The sequence below is a fragment of the Zalophus californianus genome, chromosome 16, assembly GCF_009762305.2.
Source record: "Zalophus californianus isolate mZalCal1 chromosome 16, mZalCal1.pri.v2, whole genome shotgun sequence".
NCBI lineage: Eukaryota > Metazoa > Chordata > Mammalia > Carnivora > Otariidae > Zalophus > Zalophus californianus.
In genome coordinates, this window is record NC_045610.1 from 59,470,146 (window position 1) to 59,485,779 (window position 15,634).

The following is a 15,634-nucleotide window of genomic DNA, read 5'->3' on the forward strand; positions in this document are numbered from 1 at the left end:
GGCCTCGCCAGCTTCCCCGGGTCACTTTTGAGAAAAGACCCTCTCCATTATCAGGCCTTCCATCCTTTCTGATGACCTGACCACAGGACAACCCAAGGCTCTGCTTTCTTCCTGATCCAACGGGGAAGAACAGAATTACAATGGCTGCCCATAAATGCTGACAGACTAAGGCAGGAAGTGGGCAAACAGTATCTTCTCTGAAACTTGGTCCAGATAGCGCCCTGCCCATTGCCCCAGGCTTGGGCAAGCACTGAAGGGGTTTTCTCACTGCGGGGAGGGCTGGCAGACAGCGTGTGTCCCACAGGCCCAGCTAGTTGCTTTTCTGATCTGAGAGAGGCCAGCAGCATTTAGCTTCCTGGAGGGTGCAGACACCCCCACCCCCCCGGGGAGCGGGGGCAAGCACGGAGGCTTTTGTCAGCTCCCCCCAACCACGTCCAGCGCCTCCCTGCCCCTTCCGAGTGGCTCCCTCTTGGAGCTCTGTGCTCCCCGCTGCCTGAAAGCCGTAATTCCTTTCCAGCACACGGCAGAGCAGTGGGTCACAGAGGATTTCCAAGCTCGGATCCCACTCGGGTGGTCACTGCCACTCACGCACAGACCCTCCTGCTGCTGTGTTTTCAAAAAGGAGTGCTAAACTGACTACGTTTACCTTTTCAATAAAGTCTCAGTTCAAAATGGGAGCAATCTGACACCATGGCTTTAAAGGTAAGACACTTGGGGGCTGTCATTCCCGCGTGCTCTGAAGATACCTTTGAAGATATAAGAAGGGACTCGTTCCCAGGAGCGCCGAGAGCAGCAGTGGACAGGGCCCACAAACTTGTCCTGGAAAGGACCCGCTTCCCGGCCAGTCTTCTAGGAACAAGCTCCTACTGCAGAGACGACTGGTGTGAGGCTGGCCCTGGGGTGGGGCGGCCATGGGTCAGAAGCAGGAGGGAGATGGCTCTACCTGGTGGTCCCTCCTCCTGGTCGTGTGAATGCTTTACCACACATGTGTGCAAACCAAACTGGCAGACAGTCAACCCAAACCCGTCCCCCAACACCCCGGCCAAAGCCGGGAGACGGAGAGGGCCCGACTTACCTTTTCCCACGGTTCCATCGCCATCGGAGAGAATCACCCACGGCACGGCTTTGGTCCCCTCGATCTGGTAGATGACCCCTGTCCGGTCGTCCACAGAGTAGAGTCTCCCGTTGAAGACGATCAGCTCAGACAGCTCCATGCCCCGCCCCTTTTCAGCTAGGTGGGACTCCAGGACCCCGTGGCCTTTGTCCCACTCCACGGCCACCTTGTCCCCACTGTCTGACAGGGTCAAGTAGCCCTTCTTCAGGTAACTGAACCAGGTATTTTCCTCTTGGGCTCTAGATTCTGTGTCCAAGTCAGCAATAACCGCGATTCGGTACCGAGTCCCGCCCGGCGTCCTCTGGGGGGCGGACAGGGGGTAGGTGTCATTGTACTGGTCAGCAGGTGCCTGGCTGAGCCTCCAGTTGTGGGCGTTGGGTGCGGGGGGCCTGCCTGGGGGTGGGCGGTGGGAGTACAGCAGCCAGAGGACGGCAGCGCCCACAAAGGACGGCAGGATCACTTTCCAGCGGGGGCGGAAGCGGGGGTCTGCTGCCTTGGTCATGGACGCCAGCACCGGAAGGCCCCCCACACTTATCCGGAGGGAGTGCATAGGCTCATTCCATTCCAGGTGGTTGGAGGGCTGGACGGGCATCAGACTGAAGGGCAGGCGGGACCTGGGCACCCAGACAGAGAGGACAGGGGTCAGCGACCTGCAAAGCACAGTGGCTTTCTAATTACTTGAAGGTGCAGCACGGCCTGAAGGCTGCCTTACCCAGAACGGCACGGCCACTACTTTGTGGCCATTATTACCTCCTTGGCTTAATTAAACCTTGATTCTAGCAATATCTTTATTTACTCTTACTCAGCAGAATGAGAAGTCTTTCCAAAGCAAGATTATTCCATCTCCTCTGTCTCAAATGGCAAGATAGAAAGCTCAGTGAGGGCAAGTTCTGCGTAGGCTGGTGCTTTACCAGCTCAGAAAGAGGGAGCAGCTGCAGGTGAGGGAGGGAGTGGGTCTGGACGGGACTGGGGTCTGGACAGGACAGGGCAGCAGAGAGGGTCCAGATGTGTACGCTCATCAAATGTCACCTCATTTGAGAAGCTCTCCCTGAGGGCTCTGCTCCCAACAGCACCCCCATTTATCACCTTCCTCAGCATCTGCCACCCCTGCAACATCACGCTACGTAGCTATCGGTGCGCTCAACTGTGTCCTGCGCTCCTAGGACAGTGCACAGAGCAGATGCATGGTCACCCAGGGAGTCCTGACTCCCTCCTGGGCTAAGTTGCTGTAATACTAATATAAGTATAAAACGGATTTAAGCTAAATGGAAATACTTCTGTTCTTGACAAAGTCTGTCCTCTGGCGCCCTTCTATTAATGCAGTGTCTGGCTGGCCCTCACGGCCTGGAGCCCAGCATCAGCACACTGGCCCCCAAGGACGGCTGGCCTCACCTGGGCCTAGCTTGGCCTGGGCCCCTGGCCCTGCTCCCGAGGTGCAGCACCACAGCTGGGCGGCGGTGGCTGGGAAGTTCAGTTTTGCACCACCTGCCCCCCACTCACGTCCCCAGCGTAGACCACGCAGCCTGGTCGGCGTGGCCACAGCGGCGCCAGGCCAGCATTTGTCTCAGGGCAGCTGCCAAGCTGGGGGAGCAGAATCAGCAGAGCATCAGCCCTGGGCTGCGGCTCTCAGACTCTGGCTTGAGCTGTCACTCAGTCTGTCCAGGCCTAAGACAGTCCCCTGGCTGGACCACGGGGGCATTTCTGCCTCCTGCCAACCAACAGCGGGACGTCAGGGGCAGACGCTCCTCTCACTGCCAGGCGGCAGTGGGGAAGGGCGAGGACCAGGCAGCTCCACACCACCCGGGCCCCTCCCCTGCACCCCAGTGCATGCAGCTTGCCTGTGGGGGCCACTGAGGAGCTCCCGTCCACACCACAGGCCGCTGGCACCGAGGGTGGAAAAACATGGCAACGGTTCCACGTGGAAGCCAGCCCTTCCTTTCTCTTGCTTTTGGACAGATGTTTAGGTTTTGACCATAGGGTCAGGTGCTGAAAAGGGCCCTCTAAGGAGCAAGCAAGGCGCCAGGAGGGTGCCATGACTGGGGGTGGGGGGGCAGGCTCGGGAAGCTCTCCCGCTTCTCACCTCAGGTGCTGGTCCCAGGCTTCCTTCCTGGGCGAGGGCTCCCTCCTTCCCAGGAAGTGGCTCCGTTGTGGTCACAGAGCTGGTGGCTGAGCCTTCTCGGCTGGGAAACAGGGGTTCCGGCCGCTGCCCCTCCTCTGCTGCGCCCAACCCCAGGCCTTCACAAACCACAGCTGGGCCCAAGCCACCCGGCGTCCATCTCCCACATGACGTGGCCGCTGAGCTCTCAACTCCTACATCTCACCTCCTATTCCAAATTCTGCCTGGATTCCTGACGCATTCAGAAGTTACGACTGCCAAGTAAGTCTTACTCCCTCTCCCCACACCTCCTCACCCCCAACTCCTCCCTCAGGAATAGTGCTGGTGATGGGGGAGCCTCCACGTTTGCAGGTGCCCAGGGGCAAAACTTTCACTGAAACCCTGAGAGATGCCCTTTTCTGTGCGAGATTATACTGCGACCAAAAGTTCTGAACCACGAGCACCTTGAGGACCCTAGGCATGCCCCCCCCCCCCCGTCCTTCCACAGCAGCTGCTCTGACAGCAGGCCTGTCGATTCGGTCACCCCCTCTCCACCGCACCCACCTGCTGCCACGCCCCTCCCTGCCGACCTACTTGCCCCCCAACAGCCAGCGACCCCTGCTATCCACGCAAGCAGATCAAACCACGTCTATAGGAGTAAACCCTCGCCACTATGGGGCCCCTGCCGGGACCTCGCCCCTCTGAGCCGGCTCCTCTGCGGCAGACCACCCCTGCGGCCCTCATGCACCCCTGTCCGGCTGCCTCACTTTCTTTTCTGGATGTCCCTCAGGAAGACTTGGCTGCTCGCTCGGGGCCGACCCCCACGTGCCTGCTCACTCCCCAGCATGGCAGCCTGCTCCTTCTCTTCACCGCCCTCTGCAACTTACGTAACTACTTCAGCTCTGCCTTAGCGCCACAGGGCAGGGACTGGTCCACTGCGAGCTTACTCCCCAGGGGCCCACGGCGGGGCCAACAGTGGAAACTCTGCACACCTTTGCCGAAGGTATGACAAATACGCCCACACCTTCAACAGGCCGTCAGCTCCAGCCCCGGGCCCCACCCCGGTGACTGCAAATCCACAGCCCTGCATCTGGCCACCCCCCCCCCCCCCCCGGCTGTCACACCGGGTGGTAGCCTGGTGTCACCATTGTGATGTGTCGTCCTACTGACCCTGGTCTGCCCCCTCTCCATTCCTGAGTCGTCATCCTGCCACTGGTCATCTCGTCACAACTCCTGCCCCCTGGCTTCCCGCAGATGATGTGGGGACCGAGGGTGGAGCCCCTAGGGTCACACCGCCCGTGCATCAGGCTGCCTGGCCCTGGTCCAGGCGCTCCAGGGAAAAAGAGCCCCCATCCTGCTGCTTGGGGACAGTTCAGCTATGCCTGCTTTTCTGGTTCCTTCACCTTCTACATACCTGTCCAAATCTGCCACCGAGTGGCCATCTGATCTCCAGATTATACTCTCAGGTATGCTGAAAGCACCCAATAAATATTGTAGATGAGTGATTATCCGCGAGTGAACAGAGAACCACCCCCAACCCGACACCTTGGTCCCTTCCCGTCCCTCACCACCGTGAAGAGGAATCGTGAAGCCCCGATACTGAATAAATGGAGAGAGAACCCCTCCCAACCCTGTGACACCTTGGTCCCTCCCTGGCCCTCCTCACCCTGGAAGAGCAACCAGCCCTCGGTCCCTCCAGGATGCTCCGTGTCCCACAGCTAAACCTCCTGCCAGCAGGGACTGTGCGACTGCACAGTGACACCCCCCAGGTCCTCTTCCTCCTCTCGGGGTCCTTCCCTGCCACCCACCTCTTCTGACTCTTCCCTGAGATGATCTCCGTCGCCAGGGGCACCACCACTACACAGTGAGGGCTCCCCATGCCTTCCTAGCCCGCATCTGTCCCCTGAGTTCCGGGCCCAGCAGGCCCAGCTGCGGAGGCTCCTCGTCTGCCTGCAGGCACCCGAACAGGCTCCCTCAGGGATTTACTGGCCACTCAAGGGCACTCCCAGACCTCAGAAGGCATCCCAGGGAACAGCTGGGTCACGTTCTTGCCTCCTCATAACCCAGCAGGCGCCAGGAGCCCTTACTGGTCTGGTCTGTACCCCGGCTCCGGATTTGGGTCCCACCTCACCATGGCCTCCTGGTGAGCTAGACCATCCGGGTCCATCCGGCACTAGGCCATTCACCAGCTGCTCCAGCTGGCATCTCTGGGCCTCAGCTCCTTCGCATGTGAACTGTGACAGAACAGCGCCGACTTCCCAGAGCCGCGCAGCCAGCTGAGTCAGATGTTGCAGGACGCGGCACAGATGGCCTGCTCCTGTCGCCTGCTACCCTCATCACGTCACTAGCACCTCTGCTCACCTGCCCAGAGGGCCCAGCTTTGTAAGTAAACCCGAGGAGAAGGGGCTGGCCCATCCTGTAAGCACTGAGCATGGCAGCAATGTGAAGGACTCTACAGCCCGCGAAGTTGAACATATGGACTACCTGTCCCTCCACAGAAAAAGTGTGCCGGTCCCTGGTCTAGACCCTCTCAAATTCATTCTCCGCACAACTGATAGAATGATTTTTCTAAAAAGTGAATCTGGATCAAAGTTCTTTGCCAGATCCCAAAGCTGTCCCACTAAAGGACAAACTCCTCAGCTCCCCCCGCCCCGCCCCCCTGTGCTGGGCTTTTTACAATTCCGTAGCTCACAGCCAAGCCCCTGTGCGTGGTGCTTCTCCCCCCTGGGATGACGATCTCTCTGACCACACAGAACCATCCGGAAGTCCCTGGCTGTGCCACCATAGTGATACTTCTGCTGTCCCTTTCCCCTCCTGCCCTGTATCTATGGTGAAGGACTCCCTCCCCCACCAGTGAGCTTCCCTCCTGTGGATACCCAAAGGTGTCCAGGCCTCACCCCTAAACCTGAGTGTCCCCTTATATGTCTATAAAGACTTTGCAAGATGTGACTTAATTAAGGATCTTGAGATGGGAAGATGATCCAGGGGAGCCCTAGATGCAACCCTGAGTGTCCTTATAAAAGGAAAGCAGAGGGACATTAGACCGTGACAGAAGAGGCCAAGTGACCAGGAAGGACGAGAGGGGAGTGATGTGGTCACAGCCCAGAAGGGCCTGGAGCCCCCAGAAGCTGGAAGAGACAAGGACAGATTGTCCCCTAGAGTCTTCGGAGGGAGCACAACCCTGCTGACTCCTTGATTTCAGCCCAGTGACATGAATAGTGGATCTCTGGCCTCGGCACTATGACAGAACACATGTGTGTGGTCTCCAGCCTCCATGTTTGTGGGAACTTGCCACGGCAGCCCTGGGAACAAACGCACCTCCTCACACACTGTCCTTTGTGCCCCCTCTTCTGGGATGGGGCTCTGTCACAGTGTGGACCGCACTGTACTGTCACCATCTGCCCTGCTCGACTCTGAGCTCCTGGAGGGCAGGGGCTCTGTCTTGTTAGGTTGGTTCCCAAGACCTGACCAACAGGCAGAGCACCGGGGGCTCCGTCACCTTTTGTTAATAAGAGAATGACCACTTCCAGTGATAGTGGAACTCTGCCTTCCAAAAAATCATATTTGCCACTGGAACCATCTCTCTTTGCATCAATACCCAACCTTGATCTTCATCCCTCCGTTAAGATCCTACAAATTACTTTCATTTCGTAGAATAAAATCAGATGCCTTTCCATTTGTTCTCCACAACCCCAGGCTGGCTCACACCCAGATGACGGTGAGCTTCCTGTCTTGTGCAGAACGAGAGCTTGTGTTTTTATATAAAAACAAAAACAAAACCAACCCCCCCACCCCCAAACTTCCAGCCATGAACACCAACTGAAATGTACCAGTGAAGGTGAGTGCCAAATGGACAAAGCTGCTCCCAGAAGAGGGGCCCGTGTGAAGCTCTGCCCTTGCCCACACCCCCGAAAGCTCGAAGCAGTTTAAATACTTGCTGTATTGTGACAAGAAGGTGGTCGGTCCCACCACCTGCAGCCTAATGGGCTGACTTTGTATCTCCAGAAAAATTAGAACCAAGCTGCTATGGTAAAATGTCACGGGTTCTTTGGCTGGCCACACTCACCTGTCCAGGTGGGCCTGCAACCAGGTCTCTCCCATTCAGAATCCCCCGGGGACTGCACCCCTGCTGGCTTCCTTTCTCCTGCGCAAGCCACGCTGCAGGGCAAGGTCCCTGGAAAGAGTCACCCAGAGGAACCAACACCACCCAGGCTGCTCCAGGCCCAACTGCCTTCCCCACCCCCTCTTTTTCAGACAGGTGTTAAGAATGGCTCACCGACACCCCTACATTTCTGGTTTCTTTCACTAGTACTTCCTTACAACACAGGCCTGAAACAGCAAGGTGTAACCCTGTGTCTTTCCACTCCCAAGCGGGTGCCTGGACTCCAAGGGGAGTGGCACTGCCAGGGAGACGCTCCTGTCCTGGCCCTTGGAGGGAGCGGCCACCCCTACCTTCTCGGGCCATCCTTAGACCCACCACAGGACTCTACAGAAGGCTCGAATGAAAGGTGGCAGCCATTCCCGACACAGCCCACAGCCTAGAGGGTCTCCTTCTCCTCTTCCTTCAGGTATGTGGCAGGTGGCAGAACAAACAGGTTTAACTGCAGCTGCTAGAGCAAAACTCCTCCCTTTCAGGATCTAGGAGGGGCAGGAAGCAAGAGCGCAGCACTGAGATAAGGAGGCCTCCTCTGCCTCCCCCCTCAGACTGTGCTTGGGCCCCTCAGGCCCCCCGTCCTGCACAGCGGCTGCCCCCCCTTCCCCACCGCGGTCTGTGAACTGAACGGTCCTCCAGAGCTCATGTCCAGACGGCAGGCAGGTCACAGTCCCCACTCTGCTTTCTGCTTACGTGCACTTCCTGGCTGGAGAGCAAAGAGCTCAGCTATTGACCCTGCGCTCGTCAGAGTGACACAGAGTGACACAGAGTGACACAGAGGCCCTGGGCTTCAGAGTCTCCAAGAGTGTGGGTGTGTCTCAGGGGAGCGAACATCAAACACCCACTGCGGGCCAGGCTCTGAGAAAATGTTACCCAATTCAAGGCCTTCTCCCGCTTTGGACTCACCAAGGCTGTATTGTACTTGAAAATTTCATTTTGAATTTGGACGGGGGTGAGAAGCAGAAGGAAACCAGGAAGGAACAAGTCACACTAGCCAAGTCTGTTCTTCAGGGACTAACTGAGGTCCTCCTCCCAGACAGCAGTTTCCTTAACGGCTGAGACTCCACACCTCCCACCCCCTTACTCTGCATACAGCAGGTACTCATGACCGCTTCCTGAAGCAAGTTGAACGCAGCTCAGGATACCTTCTTTTTCAGCTGTTTTGTTTATAAGCTAAGCACCTGAGAGAAGTGGGGTTTCTATTACTGCTGTGAGCACTCTGCGCAGATGCGGCGGCCTGACACCACACACTCACAGCCCTGCAGGACAGAAGTCTGATGGGCCCCACTGGGCTAAAATCAGGGGCTCCCACAGAGAACCCTCCTCCTGGACGGCTCCTCCTTCTAGAAGTGTGGGCGTTGCTTGACTTGCAGCCCCTCTTCACCTTCCAAGCAGCAACATCGTGTCCTGCGTCTTTCTGCTACCCCCACCCCTGCTCTTCTGCCTCCGTTTTCTACTTCCACCAGCCATGATTACACTGGGCCCACCTAGATAATCCAGGATGCACTTCCTAGTTCAAGGTCAGCTGATGAGGACCCTTCCTTCCATCTGCTACCTTCGCCCCCCCCCTTGCCATGTCACATACTTGCAGGTTCTGGGGGTTAGGACGTGGACATCTTGGGGGGGCTGTTATTCTGCCAACCACAGAATGGAGACAGGGAAAGGATGTCCAGCTTTCCCAGGGGCTGGACCGCCCACGCACAGCTCTGTCCACAGCGTGGGCGGCACAGCTCTGTCCACAGCGTGGGCGGCACAGCTCCAGAGCCCGGCACTGTTTGCATTTGTTACATCACAGGAGGGCTGTGTGTGAAGTTGTAGCGTCAAGATTATACATCAGGGGGACTTTCAGCAAAAAGTTACCCTTCCAGTCGAAAGCCACGTCCCAAACAACACTCCCCATTATCAGGGTTGTTTTCCAGAGAGCGTGAAAATAACGGGATGCAATAAAAATTCCACCATCCACCCAAATCAGTGGGGTTGCACCTGCCCGAACCCATCCTCTGTCCTGTTTTCCCCAGGGCCGGGCCCACGGACACAGCGGTCAGCAGGGCAAGACGCACACAGCCCCACACAGCCCGGCAGGACCCCCTGCAGCCATTCTGGATGCACTGGGATCTGACACTTCCACACTGTCACTCAGGGTCTGCGTGATGCCTCGTTCCCCACGGCATGTCCCCGGGTGAACATGGACGCAGCGGCACTCTGCTTGGGAACCCCAAGCTGTGAGTTCCAGGTAATGACTGCACTTGTTACCGATGAACAAGCAGGAGTCAAAAGAAACATGCACAAAAAGAAAAACTGAACATCTTCCCAGATTTCCCTATTATCAGGATGTTTTTGTCTAAATAATTGTCTTGGTCTCATGAGAAGGAAAATCCACATTAAAGTCCTAAAGCCACAGTCCAGAGTATTAGTGAAAGGAAACGAGCACTTGTTAAATTTTCCCTCCAGTGTCCCAGGTACCATTCCACAAAGGTCTACACGATACAGAAATGACGTCCCTGTCACGGTGCTGATCCATTTCAGGACGCTGGACTGCTGTCTCAGATCTGAGATGCTGTTTTTGAAAGAGGAAACACTCAGGTCTCTGCATAGCGACTCCAGACGGCTGCCGTGAGGGTCTTAAGACTCAGATGAAAGGGGCTGGGTACTTGTGAGCCTGCCCAAGCCCACCTCAGAAGCCACACACAGGGAATGGGGGGGGGGGGGGCACACCACAAAAGGGAGGCCTGCTCCTGTCACACTCCAGGTCTGTCCGCATCACCTCTGTGGCTCAGGAAGCAGGGCAGATGAGGTGCACAGTTGCACCAACTGCTGAAACCAACACATCCACTACCTGGCTGTGGCCGTGGAAGTGTGGCAGGAACCACAGATACGGTACAGTTTTAGGGGGAAGAAGGCTTTAGCTACAGAAGGCATCAAATGCTCAGATGGACACCTTGACTGAGGGACCATAGGGGACACAAAGTGGCTCCTATACACTTGCAAGTCTAGGACTTTCTCCACCGCCCTGGGGTGTAACACGACTTCTATGATCAGGTCCAGTGAGCACACCAAGACTGCTCAGTCTCCAGGCCACCGCCTGAACAAACGCACGCTTCACGGGCGTCCTTCCCCCTCCCCCACCCCACCCCGCCCAGGGTGAGACACCCGTCCCAGTCCAGAGGGGAGAAGACTGGCCCGTCAATGTATCTTTCAGTGGGGCCCTGGAGGCCAGAATAGAAGGCTGATTGAGGCCGTCAGGGAGGGGCCCTGGGACGCCGCTGGCCGCTGAGCCCTCAGGTCCAGGCTGGACTGTCCTGCTCAGAGGCCTGTGGGGTGGGGCTGGGAGCTCGGGGCGGGGTGGGGGTGGGGGGAATCTGTCCCAGTACAGCTCCAAAAAGGGAGAGGAAGGAGAGGCTGCAGCACCTGCTTCCTCTTCACGGACCCTCCTGTGACCCTATGCTTTTGCCAAGTTTTGGTCCTTCCACTGAGGAGCCAGCAAGACACAGCTGCCATCAGCAGACGCATGGTCCCAAACCTATGCTTTGTGGAAAACGTGCTAGGGAAAGCCGTCAAGCATGCACTCTGGGGCAACAGTGACAAGGGAGGCTGGTGTGCTAAGAGACGGTGGTTTCCCGGGGACACTAAGGTGCCTGGGAGAAAGCTGGACCTGGCAGACAGGAGAGTGACTGTGAGTCCCGGGGGCCCGCCAAGCCTGGAGACACACAGGACAAAGGGAAGGCACCAAGCAACAGGGATGGCGGAGGAGGCGCCACAACCCAGGGACGAGGGCATCAGGCCAGATGGAGGAGCGGGAGGAGGGTGGACGGTCGGGGTGCCACAGGAAGGAAAGTGAGGCCTGGGCTGGGGGAGGCTGGCCTGCTGCAGGTGTGACAAAGTACCAGACTGAGAGGGGAGGGCTCCCTAATGAGAGAGAGACCCGGCGTCACAGAAGGGGTACTAAAATCATGGTGGGGGGTGGGCAGGAAGGGACTGGACTCTGGGACAGCTGTCCCAGTGAGCCAGGAAAAGGAGTCCTCCAGGGTCCAAAGTTGTCCCATGATAGTCGGAGGGGGGAAGAATCCCTCAAGCCAGAGGAGGAAAGAGTCAGAGCAGGGTAGGAGTCCCCTGAGTCGGAGGGGGGATGTCCCACCCTAGTCGGAGGGGGGAGGTGTCCCACCCTAGTCGGGGGGGGGGGGTGTCCCACGCTAGTCGGAGGGGGGAGGTGTCCCACGCTAGTCGGAGGGGGGAGGTGTCCCACGCTAGTAGGAGGGGGGAGGTGTCCCACGCTAGTCGGAGGGGGGAGGAGTCCCACGCTAGTCGGAGGGGGGAGGTGTCCCACGCTAGTCGGAGGGGTGGGAGTCCCACGCTAGTCGGAGGGGGGAGGTGTCCCACGCTAGTCGGAGGGGGGAGGTGTCCCACGCTAGTCGGAGGGGGGAGGTGTCCCACGCTAGTCGGAGGGGGGAGGTGTCCCACGCTAGTCGGAGGGGGGAGGTGTCCCACGCTAGTCGGAGGGGGGAGGTGTCCCACCCTAGTCGGAGGGGGGGGGTGTCCCACGCTAGTCGGAGGGGGGGGTGTCCCACGCTAGTCGGAGGGGGGAGGTGTCCCACGCTAGTCGGAGGGGGGAGGTGTCCCACGCTAGTCGGAGGGGGGAGGAGTCCCACGCTAGTCGGAGGGGGGAGGTGTCCCACGCTAGTCGGAGGGGTGGGAGTCCCACGCTAGTCGGAGGGGGGAGGTGTCCCACGCTAGTCGGAGGGGGGAGGTGTCCCACGCTAGTCGGAGGGGGGAGGTGTCCCACGCTAGTCGGAGGGGGGAGGTGTCCCACGCTAGTCGGAGGGGGGAGGTGTCCCACGCTAGTCGGAGGGGGGAGGTGTCCCACGCTAGTCGGAGGGGGGAGGAGTCCCACGCTAGTCGGAGGGGGGGAGGTGTCCCACGCTAGTCGGAGGGGGGAGGTGTCCCACGCTAGTCGGAGGGGGGAGGTGTCCCACGCTAGTCGGAGGGGGGAGGTGTCCCACGCTAGTCGGAGGGGGGAGGTGTCCCACGCTAGTCGGAGGGGGGAGGAGTCCCACGCTAGTCGGAGGGGGGAGGTGTCCCACGCTAGTCGGAGGGGGGAGGTGTCCCACGCTAGTCGGAGGGGTGGGAGTCCCACGCTAGTCGGAGGGGGGAGGAGTCCCACGCTAGTCGGAGGGGGGAGGTGTCCCACGCTAGTCGGAGGGGGGAGGAGTCCCACGCTAGTCGGAGGGGGGAGGTGTCCCTCGCTAGTCGGAGGGGGGAGGTGTCCCACGCTAGTCGGAGGGGGGAGGAGTCCCACGCTAGTCGGAGGGGGGAGGTGTCCCACGCTAGTCGGAGGGGTGGGAGTCCCACGCTAGTCCTAAGGGGCAGGTGTTCCGCACTAGTCAGAGCAAGGGAGAGTCCTGCGAGTCGGTCAGGGCAGGCGTCTCTCAAGTCGGAGGGGCAGGTGTCCCGCACTCGTCGTGGGGGGAGGGGAGGTGTCCCGCACTAGTCAGAGCCAGGGAGAGTCCTGCGAGTCAGTCAGGGTGGGTGTCTCTCAAATCGGAGGGGGAGGTGTCCGCCGCCCGTCAGATGAAGGAGACCGTTTCTCGGGAGTCTGAGGGCCGGGGGCGGGACGTGGCGGGGTGGGAGGGCGGTGGCGTGGGCCCGTCGCGAGGGAGGGCGCGGCGGCCGCGGGCGCAGCCGTCACTCACCCGCTGCAGGTTGGCTCCGGGGCCCGCGGGCGGCGGGGCCTCCCTGCGGCAAGGCCGGGACCCTGCGGGCGGCCGACTTCCGCCCGGCGCGCTCGCCTCGTCTCAGGGACGTGCTCCCGGCAGCCTCTGCTCCGCGGCTGCGCGCCGGCGCGGGCGGGACTGCTGGGAGCTGTAGTTTTTACTGCTCGGCGAGCCTCTCCGGGGGCCGGGACTAGAGCGAGCGGAGCAGACGTGCGCCGGCACCACCCCGCAGGCCCGTCCCACCGCTTTGTTCTGGAACCCTGGCCCGACAAAAGCGGGAGGCGGGGGTAATTTCTCGAGCTGAGATTTTAGGACCTCTTGCCTGGCCCTGTCGACCCCCGTGGTCTCCCGGGAGGCGGGGAAGCGCGGACCCCTTCCTGCTACCCTCATTATCAGAGAGCCCCTCTGCTCTTCTGATCGGCTACTTAGGAGAGCTGATCAGTTTCCCGAGCAAAGATCGGGGTGCAGGTCTACAGGCTTGGAGTGTCCTGGCGGGGAAGGGTGCTGGGGATGGGGGTGGGTTCCCTGCCCTTGATTCACAGTCAAGGAACCTCCTCCCAAATAAGGGTATCCAGTTCGCCCTGGTTCTCCAGGCCCCTCCCCGGCCCCTGAGCTATTTTAATGGACTATATTAAAAGGCATCCCTGCTCTCCACCACCAAGTCCTGCAAAAATGCCCATTTTAAAGAAATCATGAGAAAAGCCTGGTAACAGAGCTAGGCGAGGGCTGGTGCTCCGCGGGTCTGCAGCTTCAGCCATGGCTTGTGCACAATCACCCCAGGGCCTCTTAAGAGCCTTCCATTAGGTAACAGATGCACAAGAGAAAAATTCAAATTATGTAAATGATGTCCAGTGAAAAATACCCCTCCCGTCCCTGTTCCACATTCCCTGCCCGGAGGCAGTCATTATTACTAGTTTCTTATGGTTATTGTTAGAGAGATTTTGTGACACGCAAACAAATCATAAATGTGTATATTAAATTACCTTTTTAAAAAACCAAATGGAAATTTGCTAAACACTCGGTTCTGCATTTTTGGCGGGTGTAAAGGGGACAAACCCTTCTTGGATTGATTTGTTTCACGTTAGGTGAAACTGAGTTCTAACTATATACCATATAATTACTATTATTTTAAATTAGTCAAACCTTTTATTTACTAAGATATCTGTATCTATATACGCCTCCCAGCTTGACAAAGAAAAGGCTAGTCCTGCTATCTTGAAAGGTCTCCATACTCCTCCCCCTTCCAAATCCCCTCCCACCCCAGGAGGTGAATGCGATCTTGAATCACTCTCATGCCTTATAATTTTAGCAAATAGGTACATATGCCTCAACAGTAGAGATGCCTATTATAACTTGTACAAAAATGAAATAAAACTGTATGCAATGGATGGGAGAGCCTGTTGTTCCACAGATATTATCAGGTGTGTTCACTTTGCCAATCTGATGGCTTTAAATGCCTTCTCATTGCCTGATTGCTGAGCAGCTGTGTATCTTTCCTATATTTTCTGGCCATGTATATTTCTTCTTCTGCAGATGCCCCAACATCTCAGTGTCATGTTTAGGAAATAATCCATCCTTTCCCCACTGGGCATGTATGCAATGCCATTTTTTTGTCATAGATCAAGTTTCCATATATCCATGGGTCTGTTTAGGGGCTTTCTCTTATGTCGTATTGGTATAGTTGCTCTTGTCGGCTCTAATACCACTGTCTTCACTCTTACCTCTTTATAATAAACCTTCATGTGTTGTAGGACAATTCCCCCTCACCCCCTTCCTACATCCCATCCACCCCTAACTTTGGGGGTTTTGAATGGAATTGCTTTAAATCTACAGATTAATTTGGGGAGAATTGAGAGGTTTTTTTTTTTAAAGATTTTATTTATTTATTTGACAGAGACACAGTGAGAGAGGGAACACAAGCAGGGGGAGTGGGAGAGGGAGAAGCAGGCTCCCCGCTGAGTAGGGAGCCCAATGCGGGGCTCGATCCCAGGACCCTGAGAGATCATGACCGGAGCCGAAGGCAGACGCTTAACGACTGAGCCACCCAGGTGCCCCGAAAACTGAGAGTTTTATGATGTTTAGCCTTCTACCCAAGAGCGTGGTTTGCCTTTCCATTTACTTAGGTCTCCGTTAATGTTTTTCAAAAAGGTTTGTAATTTTTCACTTCACAGCACAGCTTGTTCTGTGTGGTTATGTAGAGATGTGTTTCCTTCTCTACAGAGCTGCGTAGTAGTCCACTGTGTGGATGTCCTGTTATTTCTTTTACCAGGCCCCTAAGGATATGTGTGATCTTCTTACATTACAACAATGCTTCAGGGCAAATCCTTGAACTCACGTGTTGGAGCACAACTGTGAGTATATTTGTAGGATAAATTGCTGGAAGGAAGATTACTAGGTCAAATGGTGTTCTCATCCCCTAGTGAATAAGACACTCGCCTTCCTGCCTTCCGGAGAGGCCCTGCCCAGAAAGTGCTCTTCCTGTGCACCTAGGTGTTGCTGTGATTTAAATTCTCCTTGCTTCCTTTGCATCCTTGGAGACGTCACCTTGGCCTTCGTCGAGGACT

General features: G+C 57.4%; 1 protein-coding gene across 5 annotated transcripts in view; it reads right to left on the reverse strand.

The window, feature by feature from the left end:
- LOC113939239 (soluble calcium-activated nucleotidase 1) overlaps positions 1–13,173 on the reverse strand; it is a 32,050-nt gene extending 18,877 nt beyond the window's left edge. The window contains exons 1-2 of one of the 5 annotated variants that reach the window (XM_027624974.2): positions 13,050–13,173; positions 1,076–1,728 (exon numbers count right to left, since the gene is read on the reverse strand). In XM_027624974.2, coding sequence (XP_027480775.1) covers positions 1,076–1,706 — 631 coding nt within the window. In that variant the 5' untranslated portion in view covers positions 1,707–1,728; positions 13,050–13,173. Of the gene's footprint in view, positions 1–1,075; positions 1,729–3,194; positions 3,682–7,275; positions 7,846–13,049 lie in introns of those variants that run through there. The other 4 variants (XM_027624973.2, XM_027624976.2, XM_027624975.2 and 1 more) reach the window with 4 other exon arrangements.
- Positions 13,174–15,634: the final 2,461 nt, after the last annotated feature.